Source organism: Nyctereutes procyonoides, unplaced genomic scaffold, assembly GCF_905146905.1.
Source record: "Nyctereutes procyonoides isolate TBG_1078 unplaced genomic scaffold, NYPRO_anot_genome, whole genome shotgun sequence".
In the NCBI taxonomy this organism is placed as follows: domain Eukaryota; kingdom Metazoa; phylum Chordata; class Mammalia; order Carnivora; family Canidae; genus Nyctereutes; species Nyctereutes procyonoides.
Window position 1 is genome coordinate 13,356,953 of NW_026575128.1, and position 25,004 is coordinate 13,381,956.

At 36.6% G+C, this 25,004-nt stretch overlaps 1 protein-coding gene across 1 annotated transcript in view; it reads right to left on the reverse strand.

Moving 5' to 3' along the window:
* CMPK1 (cytidine/uridine monophosphate kinase 1) overlaps positions 1-25,004 on the reverse strand; it is a 33,062-nt gene that overhangs the window by 5,378 nt on the left and 2,680 nt on the right. The window contains exon 2 of the mRNA XM_055342122.1: positions 2,745-2,891. Within this exon, the coding sequence (XP_055198097.1) occupies positions 2,745-2,891 (147 nt within the window). The remainder of the gene's footprint in view (positions 1-2,744; positions 2,892-25,004) is intronic.

Sequence of the window (25,004 nt, forward strand, 5' to 3'; positions counted from 1 at the left end):
GCTCAGAAATGAGAAAGCATAACAATTTTAATGAATCTGAAGTAAGCTGAGAAAACTGAATATTAAGACACACATAGACTGGTGAAAGATAGGACTAGAAAGTAAGTAGGGGTAAGATTAATGAAGAACTTATTATGCCACACTAAGGAACTGCTCTTTATTCTGGAAGCAACAAAGGATTGCTTAAGGAATTTTAAGCAAATATGCTTATATCACCTTCCGGAAAAAAATCACCCTGACTAGGGTGCTTGGGTGGCTCAGTTTGTTGAGCATGGACTCTGGATTTCAGCTCAGGTAGTGATCTCAGGTTTGTGAGATGGAGCCGTATGACAAGCTTTGTGATGGGCTCTGCAGTCTGCTTGAGATTCTCTCTCTCCCTCCTGCTCTGCCCCACTCCCCTGCTCACACTCACTCTCTAGCTCTAAAAAAAAAAAGGAAAAAAAAAAAAACACCCTGATTGCAACATGAAGGATGAATTAGAAGGAGTAAGCATGGATTAAAGGCAAAAAGATTCATGAGGAGGCTCTAGTGATGGTCAAGGTAAGGAAAAGAGGATCTGAACTAAGGTGACAGTGGTAAAGGAGAAAAAAAAAGACTATATCAAAGACGGTTAAGAGGAAGATAATTGAAAGGTTTGCTCACTGAACTTGGGAAACTGAAGTGGAAAATACAAGATGGCTGGCTCCGAGATTTCAGATTTGGGCACAAATGGTAGAACCATTAACCAGGAAAGGAGATAATGGGTGATTACATTTTATTTATTTTTTTATTTTACTTTATTTTATTATTTTATTTTATTTTTTAAAATTTTATTTATTTATTCAAGAGAGAGACAGACAGACAGACAGACACAGGCAGAGGGAAAAGCAGGCTCCATTCAGGCAGCCCAACGTGGGACTCGATCTCAGGTCTCCAGGATCAGGCCCTGGGCTGAAAGCGGCACTAAACTGCTGAGCCACCCAGGCTGCCCGGGTGATTACATTTTAGACAATACACTGATACGCTGAGACAGTTACCAAATATTCAGAGGGATATCTAATAGGTCTGGAGTTCAGAAAAAAAGTTGTGTCTAGAGCTATAGATTTTAGCATTTATTTGTATAATGAAAGCCTTGGACATGGCTAAAACCATCCAGCATGAAATACATAAAAGGAGAGGAGGACTATGGATAAAACCCTGAGAACATCATGGTTTAGGAAACTTGCAAGGAGATGTGTAAAAAACAATAGCCATTGAAATAGGAAAGAATCAAGAAAAACGGTGTCATAGAGAACAAAGAAGTTTCAAAAAGACAGTGAATAAAGTTAAGTACTATAAGAAAAGTGACCAAAGGGGTGTGAGAGTGGCTGAGTCCATTAAGTGTCTGCCTTCAGCTCAAGTCATGATCCTGAGGTCCTGGGACCGAGCCCTATACTGGGCTCCCTGCTCAGTGGGGAGTCTGCTTCTCCCTCCCCTACTCCTGGCTCTCTCTAAAATAAATTCTTTTCTAAAAAAGAGAAAAATAATGAAAAATATCCCCTAGATTTGATAAGGAAGATCACTGCTAACAATAGCAAGAATAGTTTCAATGAAGATGGAAGTAGAACCTGACCACAGAGGGCTGAAGAGCAGAACGTGAAAAACTGAAAAATGTGACCACTTTTTCACAATACTGAGTGATAAAGTGGAGACAAGGCATTTAATCCAGAGAATAGGGAGAGAGGATATATTCTGAAATGGAAGCAGGTTACTCCAATCTCTGAAACAAAAGGTAAGAATGTGTGTAAATGAGCCACTCTTCCACCTCAAGTTTCTGTGATTCCATCCATGTGCTCATATGTATTTCTTTTCCACTAGGTTTCAACTATTTCTTGCTGTTTTCACTCCTGCATTTCTCCTTCACTGTTTCTTATATGTCAAAATACCTGTTAATGTCTAGTCTTGGAGGGATCCCTGGGTGGCACAGTGGTTTAGCACCTGCCTTTGGCCCAGGGCGTGATCCTGGAGACCCGGGATCAAATCCCACGTCGGGCTCCCGGTGCATGGAGCCTGCTTCTCCCTCTGCCTATGTCTCTGCCTCTCTCTCTCTCTCTCTCTCTCTCTGTGACTATCATAAATAAATAAAAAATTGTTTAAAAAAATGTCTAGTCTTGGAAATCTATAGTGGAGAGTTACCATGTACATGCAAGATATCTGTTTTTAAGATGAGACATATTTAAATTTGGTAGCTGTTGATCTCCATATTTCATACTGAAGATGGTGACATATTCACCACAAAAGGAAACATCAAAATTGAGAAAAGAGCAACAATAGGAGGGTCATGGGAAAAAGGGAGAAAGGGAAGAGAAGAAGGAAAGGAGGGAGGGAAGAAAGAAAGCTTACAGCTTACAAGAAAACAGACAAGGGAAAAGTGAGGGGGAGGAGGAGGAGGAAGGAAAAGAAAAAGGAAGAATAGAAATGCAAGTGAGACACTGCACACTGGGGAAGAGTTGAGGACACGTACGTAGATGTGAAGTTGAGCTAGCTGATCCTAGATCAAGGTAGAGAATGCTTGCTACTGTCTAATTTCTTCCCAGGTAAAAGTAGAATGTCCAGTAGTGCTATTCCCAAAAAGCATGACCACCTACCACAAGCAAGAAATTTATTACTCTCATTTTTTTCCATTACTCAAAGAAAAGGTAGAATTAAAAAAAAGAAAAAGAAAAGATAGAATTAGTTTCTCATTTCCTTGCTGGTTTAAATTGGCTGGCATTCACACTCCTTACCCTCTTTAACAAACTGATGGTTATCTCAACTGGCACAATCTTTCCATCTTTAATGTACTTTTCAATGAGTTCACCATACTGTGAAGCTGGGTTCTTCCTTTCATCACGAAGAAGTTCTCCTGCAGAAAGGTGTGTGTAGCCATATTTCTGAAAGGAACAACACATAGGAGGAAAAATCAGAATATATTCAACTCAGGGGCACTTGGGTGACTCAGTCAGTTGAGCATCCAGCTCTTGATTTTGGCTCAGATCATAATCTTGGATTGAGCCTTGCAGCTGGATGTGCACTAAGTCTGGAGTCTGCTTGTCCCTCTCCTTCTGCTCCTCCCCCACCTTGCTCTCTCTCTCTCAAATAAATAAATTTTAAAAATAATAATGAAATCCAGTAGTAGGACTATCAATTTTTTCCTTCATGTTAATTTCTAGTCTAATTTTTCTACAATAAACAAGCCTTGCTTATATATTTAAAAAATAATTTTAAAAATTGAGATTTCATATAATCAAGTTTGCTTAAAAAACATACTTAACCTGGTAGGACATGGTAGCTATAATAGTAACATACCATGAAATCATCCCAAAACTTATGTAACTATTCAAGGCATAAACATTTCATTATAATCCTTCATAAATACAATCAAAACTTAAATGTCATTAATAATGTCTAGAGAAATGCCTAACAATACATTATACAATGTATAATGTATAATACATTAATACATAATACAATAATTAATGTATAATGTATATACATTAATACATTCCCCCCCTATACAATTCAGGGGGGAAAAAAATCTTACCACTGTTGGTTGTACCCACCTTCTGCAAGATCTCTGCTTCCCTTCCCTAAACTTAACACATCCTAACTAAACTCATCAGCATTTATACTAACCCTTTTCTGGTCTGTTCCCTTTCTCAGTAAATAGCACAGGTCCAACCTCCTCCACAAAATTAACTTTCCTGGGATCCCTGGGTGGCTCAGCGGTTTAGCGCCTGCCTTTGGCCCAGGGCGTGATCCTGGAGTCCCAGGATAGAGACTCACGTCAGGCTCCCTGCATGGAGCCTGCTTCTCCCTCTACCTGTGTCTCTGCCTCTCTCTCTCTGTCTTTCATGAATAAATAAATAAAATCTTAAAAAAAAATTAACTTTCCTGACCACTTTCTGGAGAGTGGTCACATAATCAAATAGTGTTTTCAAGTATCACTGTCTCTCTACCTAGACCAGTACCTTCCTTAAAAGTACCACTCTTAAAAGCCCATCTTCTCTTCCTCTAGTTGCAACTAGAGGTCTCATCATAAAATAGGAATACAGAGACCTATTTTATAAAAGTTAGTGGTGATGACTAAATGAGATAACGTGTGTAAGTTTCCTACCAAAGAGCCTGACACATAGTAGGAGAGAAGTCCTCAATTACCTCTTTGCCATTACGATGATACTTATCTTAAACAATCAAGAAGCATTTTTATATTATATGTATATATACCGTTTTTATACTATACACACACACACACACACACGAATATACACTCACTTTAATGGTTTTCATGGAAAGACCAATCAAAAGGCTTAAATGAAATAATAGATATGAATAGCCTATGAAAGGTGAGTAGTATAATATTATTATGATTGTGATGATCATTATTATGTAGGACTTACAAATGATGCATTAGGTCGGGGTATAGGGTAATAGCTGACTAAGTCAGATAGGATGCTGTAGTGTTGCGCTGCCACTTTCCCATGACTAGAACGAGAAAACAATGCAGATCTAAGAAATAATTCTGAATAATGAAAAGCTTTTTCCTCAACATGAACATACACATTCCATTTATCAAAAGAACTATAAAATCTATTTTTAAAAACGTTTCTGGGGTGCCTGGGTGTCTCAGTCAGGTAAGCCAAGGACTCCTGATTTGACCTCGTCATGATCTCAAAGTTGCAAGACTACCCCCCAAGTGCAGCTCCATGCTCAGTGGGGAGTCTACTTTTCCCTCTTGCTTTGCCCTTCTCCCCACTTGCTAGTACACTCTCTCTCAAATACAATCTTTTAAAAAAATTTTTTTAATAAATAAGTAAATAAAAAGAACACTTAATATTTTAAAAAATACACTTTTATTCTCAATTATTAGTGCACTCAGAACTATATTCAATTTTCAGTTACAACAATCATCTCACCCCAAATTTTAAAAACTTCCTAAATGGGTTTATCTCATTCACATTTAGGTATATAATAAATATTTAATATCTTAAATTTATCTTTAATTTCAACATTAAGATTTAAGGAAGCCCACATTCCCATCTCCCCCTTTTTTTTAATGTTTTTTTAAATTTATTTATTTATGATAGTCAGAGAGAGAGAGAGAGAGAGAGAGAGGCAGAGACATAGGCAGAGGGAGAAGCAGGCTCCATGCACCGAGAGCCCGATATGGGATTCGATCCCGGGTCTCCAGGATCGTGCCCTGGGCGAAAGGCAGGCGCCAAACTGCTGCGCCACCCAGGGATCCCCCCCATCTCCCTTTTAAAGTAGAATATCTCAATTGCACAGTTCATAAAAATTCTCAATTACCCAGATTATGGTGAGTCTTCTTTATTTATTTTTTATTTTTTTTGAGTCTTCTTTTTTTAGATGCAGAAACCATATATTCCTTACCCCTTTTTCTATTTCTAAACATCGTTAGCTAAAAGTAAGCTAGCAGTAAGGTAGTCAGCGAAGGAAAACAAACTCTAAATAGTTTACTTGCTGACTAAAACTGGGCATAAAGTTGGATGAGAATAAACCAAATCAGAGTGTCATTTGTATCTCTTAGTCATATAGCCCCTTCCATTAGAATAATCAAAAGTGGCTTTAGTTGTTGTTGAAATAGGCTTAAAAAAACAAAAAACAAAAAAACCTCCCATCGCTTACAGAAAATGGAATACAAAATGTTTAATTATTTAAACTGTTATTCTAAAATTATTTCCACACCACACCATTTTTAAATGCCTACTTTGATCACCAAGCATAAGGAAACTTCTGAAAGATGGGTGTAGAAAAGACTATAAAAAATGAGGCGTGACCCACTCTCCCACTTACAATTTTCAAAAAGCATTTTGCAACTAGTGTCCATAAAATTTTATAGCAGCTCCATTTCCTACAACTTATTTTGTTTCCTGCTTGGAAGTCTATGCTTGCTGGATGTTCTCATCTGGTCTAGAGATTATAGCATATGGTAATACTGAATAAATGTAGAGACAAACAGTACTAAACAATGGCAAATGCTTAGTGAAACACCAACCACACAGACTGCTCTGTATGAATTGCCTCTGCTGCATGAACAACATACATTTAGAAGCCCAGCTAGTAATTTAGAAATTAGTACATACGGTGTTGGCTTCCTGACATTGAAGCGCTCAAATTTCCGAGATTTATATTGCATTAAAAAGGGTTTTGGCATATCACTTTTTTAAAAGAGACACTAGTTGTAAACTGTAGAAGTATAAAAATGATATTTTAAAAAATAATCACACACAGTTTGTCAAAAAGAAAGAAAACAACCTTAACTGCAAAGTCAAAGGAAACAAGGAATTTAAATAACTGTAACCATGTCAGATCTAAACATGTGTCTTCCTCTTTCTCATCCATATCCCATTTTTAAAAATCCTCTATTTACTGCTTTTTTTATACTATATTTTTAAGGATTTCGCTGAAGCTTTCCTCTTACCACAGAGTTTCTACAACAAAAAAGCAACTATTACTTACACACTAGCTATTATGGTATTTTAATAACAGCTAGACTTTAGGCAGCATGTTTTTAAAGCATTCTGTTGTCATTAAATAGTCACTGATGCCAATTTTGAGGAAAGCAAGAATGGCTATTCCCCAGGCTTAACCAAAACTTTTTCACATTCTCTGAAATTTCCTAGCAATTAAAACCTAGTGGGTCACTAACTGCAATCTTAAGAGCAATATTCAAAACCACAGCAGGTTATAAATACTATAAACTACAATAAATAAAATTACAAGCTACCATTCAACTAAAAATAGTTTTCAAGTGACAGATGTATAAAAATTCATTTAGAGTAATGGTCTGAGCTTTTTACTTTCATTTTCTCCGTTGAGAAACTGAAAAACAACTCAATCAATTTTTATAAACCACATACTAAAATCTGGAGGGAGAAAAAAAGCACCATGTTCTCAATAAGGGTAGAATGGCACTCTATTTTTACTACAACTAGGCAAATGTCGACTATTTTATAGTATTAAATCTCTAGTCATCTTGATGGGACTTCTCTCACTTCTCAGCAATCGTCTTTCCTTCTTTCTTAATTTAAGTAATGTGGTTCTATGTGAACAAAAGCAATAAAAACAACCAAAACAACAACCTCATAAAAGAGTTCAAGGTAAAAATGATGCATAAATGGCAAGTCCTTGGAAGCGAGTAGAGATCCAGCTGCCAGATACCTCCTCTAGTTAGTGTGGCATTTAGAAAGTATATGGGGCTGCTTCTGAGCTTCATAAGAAAGGACACATAGCAGGTATATTAGGTATAAATAGATTTTTAATGCAACTATGTGCATTAAAATTATTGAATGTCCTTTAAAATAGTGGATGCATCTATGAAGCATTTAAAACTAAGTTTATTTTGCATTCCCTAAAGATTAATGAAACCTAAAATCTAAATTTTGGGGAACCCTGGGTGGCGCAGCGGTTTGGCGCCTGCCTTTGGCCCAGGGCGCGATCCTGGAGACCCGGGATCGAATCCCACGTCGGGCTCCCGGTGTATGGAGCCTGCTTCTCCCTCTGCCTATGTCTCTGCCTCTCTCTCTCTGTGTGTGACTATCATAAATAAATAAATAAATAATTTTTTTTAAAAAAATCTAAATTTTGGTTATATTCTGTCAACAATGCACCAACAGAATACCCAGAAATGCTGCAAGGACTATCCAGAGTCATCCAGATTCACCAGTCTGGTGTTTGTTGCAAACAACAGCTTTAGAGTCTACAGCCTCCCAGAAACATTTTATAAAAGCCTACCATTCACTTCAAAGGCATTTCCAATAGAACTTTTTCCAATTACTCTAAATGAGATGTCTGGTAAGGACCTTCCAAGAACAAAATCTGCCAGTCTTCGGGAACTTACATTCTTTTGAATGTAAAAACCACTATACGGTGCTCAGATGCTGAAAACCGGTCAAATATTTAAGGTTCCCTCCAGTTTCATCCATAGGAAGTTTGAAAAAGGGTCTTTTCTATAATCAGCATTAAAGAAAGATCAGCATTAAAAGAAAAAAAAAGATTATCCAGTGTGAGAAAAGTTGAGTGTAATAGCTGACTTAAGTTGCTAGTGGATTTCCAATCTCATTTTTAGTTTGTTCTCACTGTATTTTCAAATATATGCACTGCATTTCACCATGCCTATTTAATTGCAAATCTACATATTAACTATAAGATATGGAAGTTACAACAGAGCTAAACCTTTTCTTAAGCAAAAAGCTTTAGCAGACAGATTTTAAATTAACATGAAATGTGCTTCTTTTTCTAATTAAAGAGTGATATTTTAAAAGCTTATATTTTGAAAAGAAGAGGGATATAATCCATTCAACTGCACACAATTATAACATTAAACATTTTCCTCAATGTTTTGCTCTTCATATAAGAAAACCTAAATTCAGGCAATACTTGGAATTTATTCTGAATCCATAAATATTTATTTATTTATATTTAGACATTATGGAGTATCTATGAAGTGCCAGGTAACGTTTCAGGAGAGGTAAACAGGATGTAACAGTGACCTACATATAGAAAGTGACCAGAGCCTACTATTAAATAATAAGGCAATTCTTTATACTTGCGTTAACTTTTCTTAAGGAATTCAGTCTTTACCAGAACCATCTGCTTGGGGAAGAAGCTGATTCTTCAGAGGTGGGGCAAAAAGAACAATAAATAAAACAAAGCAAAGGTGAGTTAGAAACCACCCAATACTCTCTGCCCACTTGTGTAAGCCTGTATATTCCTCCAACAGTTTGCAGAAGGCTCTCAGATAACGGAAGATGTGAGTACCTGATTTACATACCAAATGGCCCTTATAGCAACTGTAAATTAGAATTTTCACACTTCAACTTCATTCCAGTTGGTCATTTCCAGTATTTCTCTTTTAATTCATCTCACTCATTCTTAATCAATCTGTACTCCTTACATTAGAAAGGAATGGAAAATGGTCAAAGATGAAGACTAGGCCCAGAAACCTCTTGGGATTCCAGAAGCTCAGAAGCAATAATTTGAAAACTTCCAACATTAATGGACAGGCACAGAGGTCTTGTTAATGTTAGGAAACATTCTCTGATCTTGTTAATTGAATGATCAGTTCGTACACTGTAAGGCCTACAAGCTACACACTCATATCACTACAACCCAAGTATTGTTGCAGGTGGCCTAAGAGCCTAGAGTTCAGTTAATTCATTTCCTGTGAGAACACTTGGAGGACACGTATTAAACCACGCAGATAAAGAGCCCTTGCCTCTATTTCATCTTAGAAAAGAGAGGTTTTTAAAATATTAAGCAGACCTAGTTGTACTTGTTTCTTATTTTTTAAAAAGCAAGTAACATTAAAATCAGGATATCATTTACCTAAAGAATACCAAAAGTAACAAAGTCACCCTAAGAGACAAAAATGCTTGAGACTACAATTTGTAAAAAGCCTCATCACAAAAGAGCCACATTTTAATAGCTCAGGTTCTCTGTAAGAGCTAGCATGTATTTGGATTTACGAATTAACTCTTGAGTAAAATGTGCAAAAGATACCAAATTCTGAATTCAGTAATGTATACAAGCATAGCATTTTAAGTATCTGCAAAATTATAGAATGGAGAAATACACTTAGAGAAATAGAATTCAGCAAGAACCACAAGAACACAGAACCTTGCATGAAGTCACATCCTCAGAAAACTGAACATTTGTAAAAGTTAAGGGATCAAGTCTTAAAACTGAACTCTGTTCACAACCCTGTGTGACCCTGGAAAATTAATGTTACCTTTCTTAGATCTCAGCTTCTTCATTTATAAAACAGAATTAATATCTATACTATCAGAAATAATATCTATACTATGCATCAGCTACAGCAAAGTATCAATATTAGCTATTACAACTAGAGGCAACTCCTTAAGAACATACTTCTAAAAACATGGTCTATACTGCTGGATTTAAGACCTACTATGAGACTTGCTAACTTCAGGGAGAAGCTAGGCAAACATATTCAGGTTATTCCTGAAGCAAAGGCCAAAATAATCAGTGGCTAACCTACAAATTACATACCAATTAAGGAAAAGATCTACCAAACTGGCTCAACAGCATACAAATGTACACAAGAAAGGAGCAAAGTCAATAAATAACTACAGAGCAAAAAACAACAACACAAAAAAAAAAAAATAACTACAGAGCAAGTATAGTATAACAAATGACAATTCAACCCACTATGCAAAAAGTCTCAGAGGCAGAGGCTCCAAAAATTGGCATCAGAGATGTATTTGAATACATTTAAAAATTTATGAGAACCAACAGGAATTTATCTTGCTTATAAACAAATAGATCAATATCTTACCAATCAACTAGCAATGACTAATTAGAAAATATACATTTTAAAAGGTCTTATTCAAAACAGCAATAAAAACAAATTTAGGATTATACCTAAAACTAACGTACAAAAATTATATAAAGAAATTAGAAATCCTTAATACCACTATCATAAAAAGAAAGCATTGGCATCTGGCTGACTCAACTGGGAGTATGATTCTTGATCGCGGGGTCATAAGCTCAAGCCCCACAATGGGCAGAGTTTACTTAAAAAAATAAATATTTTTAAAAAATAAGTAAAAAGAAGGCATTCTGTCCGTCTGTGTTCCTGAATAGAAAGATGCACTACTGTAAATATTTTAAAATTCCACAAGTTAATCTGAATTTATTGCAACTTCAATCAAAATTCAATTGGAATTAATTTTTTAATTAATGAACTGATTCTCAAGTTTATCAGACAGTATAAATGTGAAAGGAGAATGGCCAAACCTGAAAATAATTTTAACAACTAGAAGTGGGAACTTGTCTTACCATGTGGTATTAAATATTATAAAATTATAATAATTAAAACAGTAGGACACTAGTATAAAAACAGGCAAACAGAACAATGAAAGTCAACAGTCCAGAAACAGACCCAAGTGTAAATGGGAACTCAGTAAGTGATAGACTTAGCATTTAAAAATCAGTAAGAGGAGTACCTGGTTGGCTCAGTCAGTAGAGCATACAACTTGATCTTAGGGTTGTGAGTTTGAGCACCACATTGGGCATAGAGATTACTTAAAAAAAAAAAAAGTTTAAATAAATTTAAATGAAATTAAAAATCAAAGAGGAAAAGATTATCTATTAAATGATACTTGTGCAACTAGTTACCCACCTGGGAAAAAATTAAATCAGATTCCTACATCAAACTATATGTAAAACTAAAACAAAAACCCTATGACAGTATTAGAGAAAAATAATGTGCACCACTATTGCATCTCTGGCTCGGGTAGTCATCCCAGGGTCCTGGGACTGAGTCCCACATCAGGCTCTCCACAGGGAACCTGCTTCTCCCTCTGCCTATGTCTCTGCCTCTCTCTGTCTTTCAAGAATAAATAAATAAAATCTTTTAAAAAATAAAAAAAAAAGAACCAAGTCAGCTAAGATTTATGTTTGACCACATAAATAATAAAAACCTCAGAACAAAGAAAGATATCATAAATATAATCAAATAACAAGAGCCTAGAAGAAAATGTTCTTAACCATACAAAGAGGGATCCCTGGGAGGCGCAGCGGTTTGGCGCCTGCCTTTGGCCCAGGGCGCGATCCTGGAGGCCAAGGATCGAGTCCCACGTCGGGCTCCCGGTGCATGGGGCCTGCTTCTCCCTCTGCTTGTGTCTCTGCCTCTCTCTCTCTCTCTCACTGTGTGCCTATCATAAATAAATAAAAATTAAAAAAAAAACCATACAAAGGTGAAAGGGGGTAATACAGACTGTACATAAAGAGATCATACTAACAAATAAAAAAGCCTCAATACAGAAATGGACAAAGGATAAAAATAAACAACTGACAGAAAAGAAGTAAAGAACAGACGCTCAATTTCACTGGTAATCATGAAAATGCAAATTAAAACAATGTGATTCCATTTTCTATTCATCAGATTGGTAAAATAAAAAAAAGACTGCTCTATCTGGCTATGGCAAGAATGGAGGTGCAGGTGAGGGAAAACCGGCATCCTCATACTTTGTGGGAGTGTGAATTGGTTCAGCGTTTTTAAAGGGCAATGTAGCAGAATCTATCAGAATTTAAGTTTGCACATCCTCTGGCTCAGTACTTCCGTCTGTAAGAGCTGTACTACTGAAACAGTCACACATACACACAGATGTTCTGTATATGAATGTTCACAGCAGCATCATTTGTAAACAAAATAGAAATGTTCACCAAAATACAAGTGGCTACACAGATCATTGTATTTATTACAAATGAAGTAGGCTATCTATATGGAAAGCTATCCAAGATACACTGCTAAACAAAAAAATACAAGTCACAAAATAGGCAACATGTATGCACTATGTGCACATGCATTATATTGGTATATAGATACATTAGATACATCAAAAAAGGACCAGAGGGTTGTTTGGCTGGCTCAGTTGATAGAGTGAGCTACTCATGATCTCAGAATCCTGAGTTCAAGCCCCAGGTTGGGCATGAAATTTACATTTTTAAAAAAATAAGGACCAGAAAGGCACACATACAAAAATTAATAAGTGATTATATAAGGAGTACCCTGAAGGAGAACTTTCACTTTTACTTTATGTACTTTCAAAATGTTTGAATCTTTTATAATGTACATGCATACATATTAACTTTTTAAAGTTTTAATTGTATATGCTTTTATATAAAGCATGTATACTATCCACACATCTCTAATGGCAAATACCACAAAGAAAAATTAATATTGATTTAAATGCTTTATTAATATAAAATCCTTGGGTGTCTGGCTAGCTCAGTTGGTGGAGCATGGAACTCTTGATCTCGGGGTTATAAATTCGAGCTCCATGTTGGGTAGAGATTACTTAGAAATAAAAATCTAAAAAGAAAATGTACATGTATATGTGTATACACATGTATATGTATATATAAAATCCTAAGAAAACAGCAAGATGAAATTCAAAATAGCCTCACATTAAGGATAAAATCCCTATATAAAAAACATGTAATTTCAAGAAGAAAGGGAAACAGTACCTGTACAATCGAAAACTTTTAAAATTTAAAACTAAATCATTGTAGAGGAGAGCAAAAACCAATTCAAATGTCTGAATAAAACTTTCTCTGGAAAGTGATCCATTTCTTAAACAAAAGAGAAACAAAAGTATAATATAGCAACACAAAAACATACTATGTGGGAATGAAGTCAAGAGTTATAGAAGGAGACAGAAAACAGTCCAGTTTTATAGCCTAGAAACAGATGGAAATTTAGAGACAACACTCAGTTGAGAGAATCCAAAAGGCACAGCAGCAAAGGTTTAAAAGGAAACATATTTCAATGAAGCCCCACTTTAGAAACTAGAATTCAGGGATCCCTGGGTGGCGCAGCGGTTTGGCGCCTGCCTTTGGCCCAGGGCGCGATCCTGGAGACCCGGGATCGAATCCCACATCGGGCTCCCGGTGCATGGAGCCTGCTTCTCCCTCTGCCTGTGTCTCTGCCTCTCTCTCTCTCTCTGACTATCATAAATAAATAAAAATTAAAAAAAATTAGAAACTAGAATTCAAAATTATAAGCAAGTTATTCTGGAAATGACACCTTCATGGCAAAGACAATATACTTGTACTACCTCTAGTCTACAGAATAACCCTTTGGAGCACTTTCAGAACTTTACTGTGCCAAGCAACCTCTTTCAATTGCATTTTCTGACATAATTAATCTTGCTTAACTTTAACAAAGAATCATCTTCATTTTAGTCCACCAACCTGTACAAATAGAAGAAAGTGTGAGCAAAACCATTATTTATTTGGCTGTAAAAGATAGTACATATTTTTAAATTTGGGGTGTATAAAATTTAGTTTCATTACATTTTGCTCAATTTAAAATTAAAGTCCACAAAACGAATGAATAAACAAAAAGCAGAATCAGATCTTCAAATACAGAGAATAAACTGATGGTTACCAGAGGGATGGGGGATGAGCAAAATGGGTGATGGGAAGTGGGGGGATATAGGCTTCTAGTTATGGAATGAATGAGGTATGAAAACAGAAGATACAATACAGGGAAATGTGTCAATAATAATGTAATAGCATCATACAGTGACAGATGGTAGCTACACTTGCCATGAGCATAGCATAACCTTCAGAGATCCTGAATCACTATGTACACCTGAAACTAATATAACATTGTGCATCAACAATCAATCAAAGTCAGTCTAAGAATACACATTTTTGATGGCACAGCCATCAAAACCAAATCCTAGCCCAGCCTGGAATTCAATGTTGACCACAGAGAACTATACCCATTTCTATAATGTAGAACAAAATATAAGGGACTCCCAGTTCTTGATTAGAGCCTCATTTCTTCATATACGGGAAAAAGTGGTAAATGTATGGGAAATTTTATGGCAGATTTTCTTTCCTGCCATGACTATACAATAGGAAGAATGCTGGAAACCATTCTGCAAAATGGGCAACTTCTCTCACCCAGCCCAGTAGTCTGACTTACCGTGGCATCAACTATGCCTTACAATCAGTCAAGAAAGTAGTTAAGAATGTTACTCTCACTCTTCCTTTCCATCCACCACTACCCTCTCTCTCCTCCACCCCCTACTCTCAGTTCCAGGTGTAAGACATATACTTACCAGTTACCCTCTTTTTAAAACTTATCAGTCTTTTAATCTCTGCATCATAGGCAATAGAAAGCCTAATGTGCAAGTCGTAAAGCCTCATCAAAATTAAGAAGTACTGTGCTTCCAAGGATACTATCAAAAAAATGAGAAGACAACCCACAGGATGGGAGAAAATATTTGCAAATCATATAGCTGGATAAAGGATTTGTATCTAAAATATGTAAACAACTTTATAACTCAATAATAAAAAAGATAACCCAATACAAAAAGGTAATTTTTAAAATGCAATATTCTAGGAAAAAAAAGAAAGAAAAAACAATAACATCAAAGGACAAAGGATCCAAATACACATTTTTCCAAAGATATTCAAGTGACCAGTAAGCTTGAAAGCTTGAAAGTGGGAAAGCTGCTCAACATCACTAGTCACCAGGGAAATACAAATCAAAATCATAGTAAGATACCACTTCATGCCCAACTGGAATAGGAAGAAAGGAAGAAAGGAAGAAAGGAAGAAAGAAAGGGAAAGGAAAGGAAAGGAAAGGAAAGGAAAGGAAAGGAAAGGAAAGGAAGAAAAGAAAGAAAAGAAAGAAAAAAAACCAGATAAGAAGTGTTGGCCAGTACATCAAGAAATTAGAACCCTTATATTCCTGAAGGTAGGAAGGTAAAGTGGTGCGGCCACTATGAGAAAGTCAAGCAGTTCCTCAAAAGGTTAAATATAACATGTGTGCACATAATCTATCTGACAAAGGCTTAATATCTAGAATAAAGAACTCCTATAACTGAACAACAAAAAGATAACTCAATTAAGAAATGGGTCAGGGACTTGAATAGACATCTCTTCAAAGATACACATATGATCAACAAGTCCATGAAAGATGTTCATGCTAGTCATGAGGGAAATGCAGATCAAAGCCACAATGAGATACCACTTCACAGTACTAGGATGGTTATAATTAAACAAACCAAAAATAATTAAGTGTTGGTAAGGATGTGAAGAAATTGGAACCCTTATGCATTGCCGATGGGAATGTAAAAACAGTATAGCCACTGCGGAAAAGTTTGGCAGTTCCTCAACAAGTTAAACAGAATTATCAGAGGACCCAGCAATTACATTCCTAGCTACACACCCAAAAGAATTCAAAACAGAGACTCAAACAGATGCTTGTATGTCAATGTTCATTGCAGTATGATTCACAATAGCCAAAAGGTAGAGAAGCAACCCTTGTCCCACAACAGATAAATGGAGAAACAAAATGTGATATGTACCAACTATGAAACATCAGTCAGCCATAAAAAGGAATACAGTACTGACATGCTAATGTGTACAAACCTTGAAAACAGTATGCTGAAGTGAAATAAGCCAAACACAACAAGACAAATATTGTGATTCCACTTGTATGAAGAATACAAGATAGGCAAATTCATTAAGGGAGAAAGTAGATCAGAGGTTACCAGGGACTGAAAAAGGGAGGAATAGGGACTTAACGCTAAATGGCACAGTTTCTGTTTCTATATCAAATAAGTTTTAGAAAAGTGGTGATGGCTGTACAACATGGTGAATGCGATTAACACTGCTCAACTGTACATTTAAGCTGGTTAAAATGAGAAATCTTGGTTGTATTTTACCACAATTTTAAAAAATTAACAATGTAATATTCCAAAGCCACTGAACTATACACTTCAAATGGGTGAATTGTTTGGCAGGTGAATTATATTTCAATGAAGTTATTTTTTAAAGAAACAATACAATTTCTGAAAAATCACAAACAATAAAATTTCCACAACAGGGAATTAATTAATTATGTAATGTATCTAATCTACATGGTATATTATTAAATAGATTACATGGTAAAAGTATATTTATTAATATGGTAATATGTTTATAATATTATAAGTGAAAAAAGCAGGAAACCTGTTTTCACTTATAATAGCACGAGCCTACTAAAAAAAAGATGTCCGGAAGAATATGTATGCCCCAAAATACTGATTGATGGTAGCTTTCTCTGGATGGTAAGATTACTGGTAATTTTTATACTTTTTTTCTTTTTAAAGATTTTATTTATTTCAGAGAGAGAGAGGAGAGAGAGCACAAGCAGGGGGGAGGGGAAGGGGGAGGGGAGACAGACAGACTGCCCCCTGCGTGGGAAGCCCAATGTAGGGCTTGATCTCAGGACCCTGAGATCACGACCTGAGGTGGTCAGATGCCTAACTGAGTGAGCCATCCAGGCGCCCCTATACTCTTTTTATGTATCTGTATTTTCTAAATTTTGTGTAATGTGTCTATACTACTTGCATAATAAAAAAGTAACCAAAATAAAAAGCATGCACATCTTTAATAACAGGACCGTTAAAGTGTGTGTGTGTGTATGTGTGTGTGTGTGTGTGTGTGTGTATATATAGCATTAGCTCGACACTTAACCCATCATTAGGTCATTAGCTCCATTTGGCATCTAATAATCTATTTTCAATATAAATAGCATTTATACTATAAACTTCCTTAAATCCACCACCCTTTCTAGGAATTTTAAATGTAAGCTAACTCCAAATATTTTCTCTAAGTAGAAAGATCTTTCATATTCCATAGACTCTAAAATACCATACTAGATTTTCTAAAATTTATAAACTGATCAGTGAGCAATCACTTCCTACGTTATAGCAAACAAAGAATATAATGCTTTCCAAAACTATTTTTATCTAAATTATTTTTTTATTTCTTTCTTATAGATCTTTTCTAAAATAAGTGTCACGTACTCGGCCAAATGTTATAGAAGCATCATCTCATTTCACCTTCCTAACAACTCAGTGAGGTCGGCATACAGAATCACAAAAGTTAGTGAAAATAACTGTAGGTGGTAGACAGAGATTAAAACCAATGTCTGACTCCAAAGTCTAGATGCTTTCTAATTCCATGCTTTCTTGTAAGAAAGTTGGTCCTAATATCCCATTTCTTACATATTTGTAATTTTAAAAATACATACATACAGAATTCTATTTCAGAAAGCTATTTCTTTTCCCATCTTATACATTCTTTGTTATCAGCCTAAAGATCTATGTAAACATAAAATACATGGGAATTTATTAAACACAATTGCTTGGTGCTCATAATTCATACAACACAAATGGCACAGAAGGTATACCTATTCAGAGGGACTGGATAATTTATCTCTGAGTGTGACTACACATGGATCACTGAAGTCTTGGGATACAGATTTGTTTCAGGGTTGGCAAGACCACCTACTTCTATCCATCTCCTTTTACAAAAGAGAACATTGAGATAAACTGCCTTGCCAGTTAGTGGAGAGGAAGAGAGGAAAAAAAGCACCTGAACCCAAGTCTCCTGACTACTAATCCACAGTGGGCATCTGGGGCAATTCCTCTGTGACAGACACAGAGAGACAGTCTTTTGCCTTCAAGCTACTTATTGCCTTTAAATAATAGAATCTGCTGGTAGAAATTAAAAAGGAAACTCCAACTTGATATACTTTATCAAGTATATATACTTGATATATACTTGATATATATCAAGTATATATACTTTATCATTTGGTTGTATCCTACCATATGGATGAAGAGGAGAACTTTATCCATACACAAAGAGCCAGGCATATTTGACCTAACTACCATTCAGTCAGATTTTGACCATCCTTGTTTCACTCTTGCCTTTGAGACCACCACCTCTTCTGACACTGTTACCATTTCCACTTGCCTCATCTAATAATTACTAAGTAAGTAGCAAATAAAATATTCTACTATTTAAAAACCTAAATCAGCCATTAAGTTAATTCCCAATTACATAATCAAAACATCTGGCCTGTCTCTATTCCCCGTAGACACCAAGAAAATACTAATTTATGTTATCTATCTAAACCATACATAATTGGGATGCCTAGGTGGCTCAGTGGTTGAGCATCTGCCTTCGACTCAGAGCGTGATACAGGGATTGAGTGTCTCCCCCCTCACCCCACCCCCGCCTCGTGCTCCCAACAGGGAGCCTACTTCTCCCTCTGTCTATGTCTCTGCCTCTCTCTCTGTGTCCCTCATGAATAAGTAAATAAAATCTAAAAAATAGATAAACAAACCATACATAATTATAAACGTGTATCTTATCCGTTAAATTAAACAATACTTTCCAACAGTACATACCAGTGATGAATACATCACAGAAATTCCAAAGAGAAAGTAAGAAGGGCAGCAGTCTTTTGCGTAGCCCCAAGTTATATTTAATTGTTTGCTGATAAAAGATACATCCTAATGATGAATAAAACCAACTTATGGGTCTTCTGGAGAAGACTGATGGAAACCATGCATGGAACATGATTCATAGGACCCAGTCCCTCAAAGTGAAAGTTTCTGAGAATGGTAAGTAGCAACTCATGCTTTTTCCTTTACCAAAGTAATAATGTTTTGTTAGTTTTATTTACCAGGCAGCATAAAATTGTTGGCAAACAATATGTTCACTCATACCTGTTCTCTATTAAATTCTAAGTGCTCTTATCACATGTTTAGTCTGTAAAAATGTTCTTGATTTGTCAAGTTAAAGTAATAGAAATGTTAGAGCAGATACATTTTCATAGGCAATTGGGCTAAAAGTATTAGCTTTAAGGTTAACAAGAGTCAGTGTGATCAAGCCAACATGATATGAAGAATAAGACAGTCATCCCCCCACCTCCACCCTTCTCCTCTTACCTGATCTAAAAATCCCACTACTAGAGCAACTTCTCACGCTCCTGGGACTAAACCCTGCGTAGGGCTCCCTGCTCAGTGGGGAGTCGGCTTCTCCCTCTCCCCCCCACTTCATGCTCTCACTCTCTCAATTAAATAAATAAACCCTTTAAAAAAAAAAGGCTAACATTTATATATAGTTTACCACATGTCTGATACTGCTCTCAGAACTTTACATATATTAGCTCACTTAATCTGTACAACACTCCTATATATTATTATTCCCATTTTACAGATGAGGAAATTTAAGCAGAGAGATTAAATGAGTTGGCTGAGGTCACAAACACACACACACACACACACACACACACACAGTAGGTATCAGGATGAAATTCAAACCCAGGAGGTCTCACTATAGAATCTGAACACTACATATTGCCTAATAGACAATACATAGGTATGACTCTTCGACATTAATTCATATCCTTTCAATTTTTCTTCAGTTTAATGACTAAGAATGTAGCTACTTGTACCAAAATGCACCCAAAGTGCAGCTACTTAGACTCACTGCTCTAAGCATTTCCTTCATGACTATTTAAGGATAATAAGCATAGAGTAGGCAAAGGGGGGGGTGCTAACTTACACAAATAATATGTATTAGGCACTCTGCCAGACATTTTATTACATATGTTCTTTTGGTTAATCCTCATAAACACCATGAAAAGTAGATTAATATCCCAAATTTTCAGTAGAACTAAAAAGCAAAAATTTAAGTAACTCACCAAGGGGCAGGCACCCAGGTCTAAATGGCTTCAAAATCTACTTAAATGTTTACTGAGGATCTATTTATGCCAGATATCCTGCTGGGCACTAAAAATATGAAAGTAAATCAGAAATTCAAGGTTCTCCACCCATTCACATAGTCTTTGGGGTTCCCGGACCCAATTCTAACTTGAGGGACAGATTCCCTCACAAAGCAAGTAATTCTCTAACACCAGCAGTGTCTGAGAATTCAACTCAATTCTGACAGTATGTACCCAGAAGATATTGTCAGCTTACACCGGTTAAAGGTTCAGTCCTACAAGACTGCCCCCTCACTACCACCACTTCAGAGACCAGTCCCAAGTCAAAGGTATTGCCTGTACTTCTGACCAACTGGCTATAAATCAGAGGGCCCCACGACCCCCTTTGGGTTTAAGTTGCTAGAATGGCTCACAGAACTCAGAGAAACATTTTACTAACTAGATCACTGGTTTACTGTAAATAGGATGTAACTCAGGAACAGCCAAAGGCACAGAGCTTCCATGCCCACTCCATGCAAGTGTCTCCCCCTAAATCTCCACGTGTTCACCAACGCAGAAGCTCTCTGAACTCTGCCCTCCATTTTTTTTTTTTGGAAGCTTCATTACATAATCATGATTGATTAAATCACTGGCTACTGGCAACTGATTAAAACATCCAGGCTCACTGTCCTCCCTGGAGGTAAGGGGAAAAGGTGAGACTGAAAGTTCCAACCCCCAGATCACATGGTGGGTTTACCTCGCAACCAAACATCCCCCTTCCTTAGGCAGGGTCCAAACCCCACCTCCTTAACCTAACAAGGAACACTTTTGTAACTCTCAACACTTAGGAAATTCCAAGGTTTTTTGGGAGCTATTTAAGTCAGGAAATGTGGACAAAGATCACAAGTTGTTTCACTATACCTAAGTATTGTTTAGATCTAATTACTTAACAAATAGAACTTAAGATATTTCTTTTGGACTACGGTAGTTGTGAAAAAATTACTGAGACACTAAGGGCACCATGAACTGAGAATGTTTGGGAATCTCTGTATGAAACTAAGATCTGAAAGATGAGCAAGCATTTTTTTTAAAGATTTTATTTATTTATTCGTGAAAGACACACACACACAGAGAGAGAGAGAGAGAGAGAGAGAGAGAGAGAGAGAGAGGCAGAGATACAGGCAGAGGGAGAAGCAGGCTCCAAGCCCGACGTGGGACTCGATCCCGGGACTCGATCCCGGGACTCCAGGATCGCGCCCTGGGCCAAAGACAGGCACCAAACCGCTGAGCCACCCAGGGATCCCCCAAGATGAGCAAGCATTTAAACACCAGGCAGGAGGAGTAAAAGACAGGTCCCCACCCTTGGAGACATTACATGATAGTTCAGAAAGCAAACTAAAAGATAAACAGTGTTAAAGCAATGTAATGTTAAACTTTAGTATTTGCAAAACTTTTAAATATCTTTTCTCATATAATTCTATTAAGTGTGTGTCTATCTCCATAAATTGAAAGCCCCTAGAAGCCTATATCCCTATACACAGATACATCACACAGTCTGTATTCAGGAAGTGTTTTCTGGGTCAATCTCATATAGGTTTACTCTCCTTAGGCTTTTCTCAGAAATGAAACCTCCAATTACCCTATTCAAGGGTAACTCTGCTTTAAGTATTCTCTCCCCCACATCTCCCAGCTTCTTGCCTACTGTCCTTCAAAATCGATTTCAGACATATCATCTACCTTGGGAAGACCTCCTTGACCCACTAGACTAAAATTTAAATGTTTCCTTACCTAAATGGTATATTTAGTACATTTGTATCATAGGACTTACCACTTTGTTCTATAGTAGTCACCAATTAACTTCCTTGCCCCCATACTAACTGTAAGGTTTCTTTTTTTTTTTTTTTTAAGATTTAATTTATTTATTCATGAGAGACACACACACAGAGAGAGGCAGAGACAGAGGCAGAGGGAGAAGCAGGCTCCATGCAGGGAGCCCAATGTAGGACTCAATCCGGACGCTAAACCGCTGAGCCACCCAGGCCACCCTTGATCACATTTTTTTTTTTAATTTTATGATAGTCACAGAGAGAGAGAGAGAGAGAGGCAGAGACACAGGCAGAGGGAGAAGCAGGCTCCATGCGCTGGGAGCCCGACGTGGGATTCGATCCTGGGTCTCCAGGATCGTGCCCTGGGCCAAAGGCAGGCGCCAAACCGCTGCGCCACCCAGGGATCCCTAACTGTAAGGTTTCAACAGTAGGACCTGTGCCTTATTCATCTCAGCAACAATCACAATCCCTAGCTCTCAAAAAACTAAATAAGTGACAAGTAAAAGGTAATCTTTAAAATTATGCCTTTTTACTTTTATATACTTACTGAAAAAAATGAGGAATTTACTCAGAAAAGCTTTAGAAAGGAGATTTACAAATTTGCAAAAATTAAAGTGACTGATAACCACCCTGTGCTAATAAGGAACCATACACTGCTGATAGAAATCTAATAAGTATAATGTTTTTGAAAAGTATTGACAATTAATTATCAATTAAAATAAAAATATGCATATCCTCTGACTCAGCAATCCACTTTTAGGACTTAACTTACAAAAAAAGTATCCATATGCAATGTCATATTTACAAGGAAGTTTTTTAAAGTACTGTTTGCAATAGTAAAACAATTCCTGAAGACTATCCTCAATGTCCATCAATGGGGAATGGTACACCTATGCTACAGAACATGAATATGAATATTATGGAATATTCACAGCAACTAATAGAATGAATTAAATATATATTTAAAGACCTGAAAAGATATCCATGATACATTCAGTAGAAAATAGAAGAATCCCATCTGGAGGTGAAAAAAAAATATACACTGGCATTTTTATTTCTAAGAATATTGAGAAAGAGATGGGGAAGCAATTAAAATTAGACAGCTAATATGAGTAACATCAGAATTAGAGGTGTTTAGCTTTTCCCAACCAAGTACATAAAAGGAGCAAGCTTTCAAAAGTAATGATAGTAATATCTCAATATATTCTCCCCTCCTACAAGTTCTTAACCAAAAAAAAAAAAATTCTGTTACAATCAGCTTTAATAAAAAGGTGGTACTTCAGAAGAATCGGGCATTCTGTGGACTACCTCTTTTACAGATAATTCAAACTTTCTATTATATATATGTGTGTGTGTATATATATATATATATATATATATATATATATATATACCAACCTATTTCTTACTCTATCCTATTCCACCAAAAGGAGAGAAAGACCTATAAACAAGGTTCAGTGGATCTTCCTATCTAATTTCTTCTATGAACCATAATCTGCTTTAGGGATTTGCAATCAGGAGCTTGGTTTTAGAACACTCAGCAGATTTTCACAACCATACCTTTTATTCAGTGAGAGTAAGCAAAAGTGTTACATAAGAAATCTGAGTATGGGGCAGCCCAGGTGGCTCAGCGGTTTAGCGCCGCCTTCAGCCCAGGGCGTGATCCTGGAGACCCAGGATCAAGTCCCATGTGGGGCTCCCTGCATGGAGCCTGCTTCTCCCTCTGCCTGTGTCTCTGCCTCTCTGCCTCTCTCTCTCTCTGTTTCTCATAAATAAAGAAAAAAAAGAAAAAAAAAAGAAATCTGAGTATGACAGCTGAGTCTCATTGAAACGTTTCCGTCCTGAAATTGGGAGAGCTAACTGCTACTTGGGCGCCCCCTGGGGACCAAACTTTAAAACTTTTTACATCTTAGGACAAACCAGGGTCCTCTAAAACTACTGACTCAAAAAATACTTATTGAGCCCTTAATATGTGCCAGGCACAATGTTCAGCACTGTAAACACAAAGGTAAATAAAATCAACTTTCTTATTTCTACATGCTTAAAGTTAATACTATCCCAAAATTTCTAAGCACGGTAGGTAGGAAGACCACACGAAGTATGAGTTACCCATATAGGCCCTGGAGAGAGTTATGACACAAAATTACAAGAATGCTTTTGGGGTTCTGAAGAAAGCAATTTGGCATGGGGATAAGCTTTAGCGTAGATTGTTTATGTATGCAAATCTTTAAAAAAGGAGGAGGTTTAAGTATCCTTCCAGCTAACACATGCAAAATTGTGGTTATTTTGAAAGACAAATTTAGGTTATGGCACCAAAATTTTTCTTGGGCCAAAACATTTTAAATAAAGCTTAATTTTAGAAATTAAAAAATTACAGATTCTCCATCTTGATTTTTTAGTAACAAGTTATTCCACAATAACTCTAAGCACTTAACTAATGAAAGGATTGCACTAATTTAGAAAACGGCTAATTTTCAAAGACAAATGGAGTACAAGAGGCCACAGATTTAGAAGCCATTAATCAGAAAATAAAACTGAGGACCAGTACAAACAAAAGGGCGAAGTCAAACCCCAAATCTCACTCAAATCCTCCCTTCCTAGTTCAGAACACTTGCAGAAGATACTATATCAGATTTGCCTTTTCTTCCGTAAGGTCTAGGAGAGTAAGTAGCAGAGGTAACTCACCTCAAGGAAGGGAGGAAGGGAGGGAGGGAGGGAGGGAAGAGATGGAAGGAAGAGAGAAAAGAGATAGTAAGTACATACAGACATACAAACCAGCTTCCCTCCCATTATAACCTCATCACTAACTGCAATGCCCCAGGACATTGGAGGGCCAGATACTCTGAGACTCTATAGCCAGGCCCAAATAGGTACTTCTGGCAGGCTGAGTTGGAAATCAATGTAATTCCCCATCTCCCCAAATTGTATTTCAGCCACATTTCAGGTACTCTGTGAGCTAAATTAGCACTGGCATGATAGACAGGAAATTTAAACTTGACTTATAGAACTTTTTCTGTACAGAAAAAAACTTAGTCCCCAAAATTACAGTTGTTTAGGATTCAGTTTATATTTGCCTATGAAATAAAATATTGAGTCAAAATACAAAAGACTCATGGGGGGGAACCCTCTGA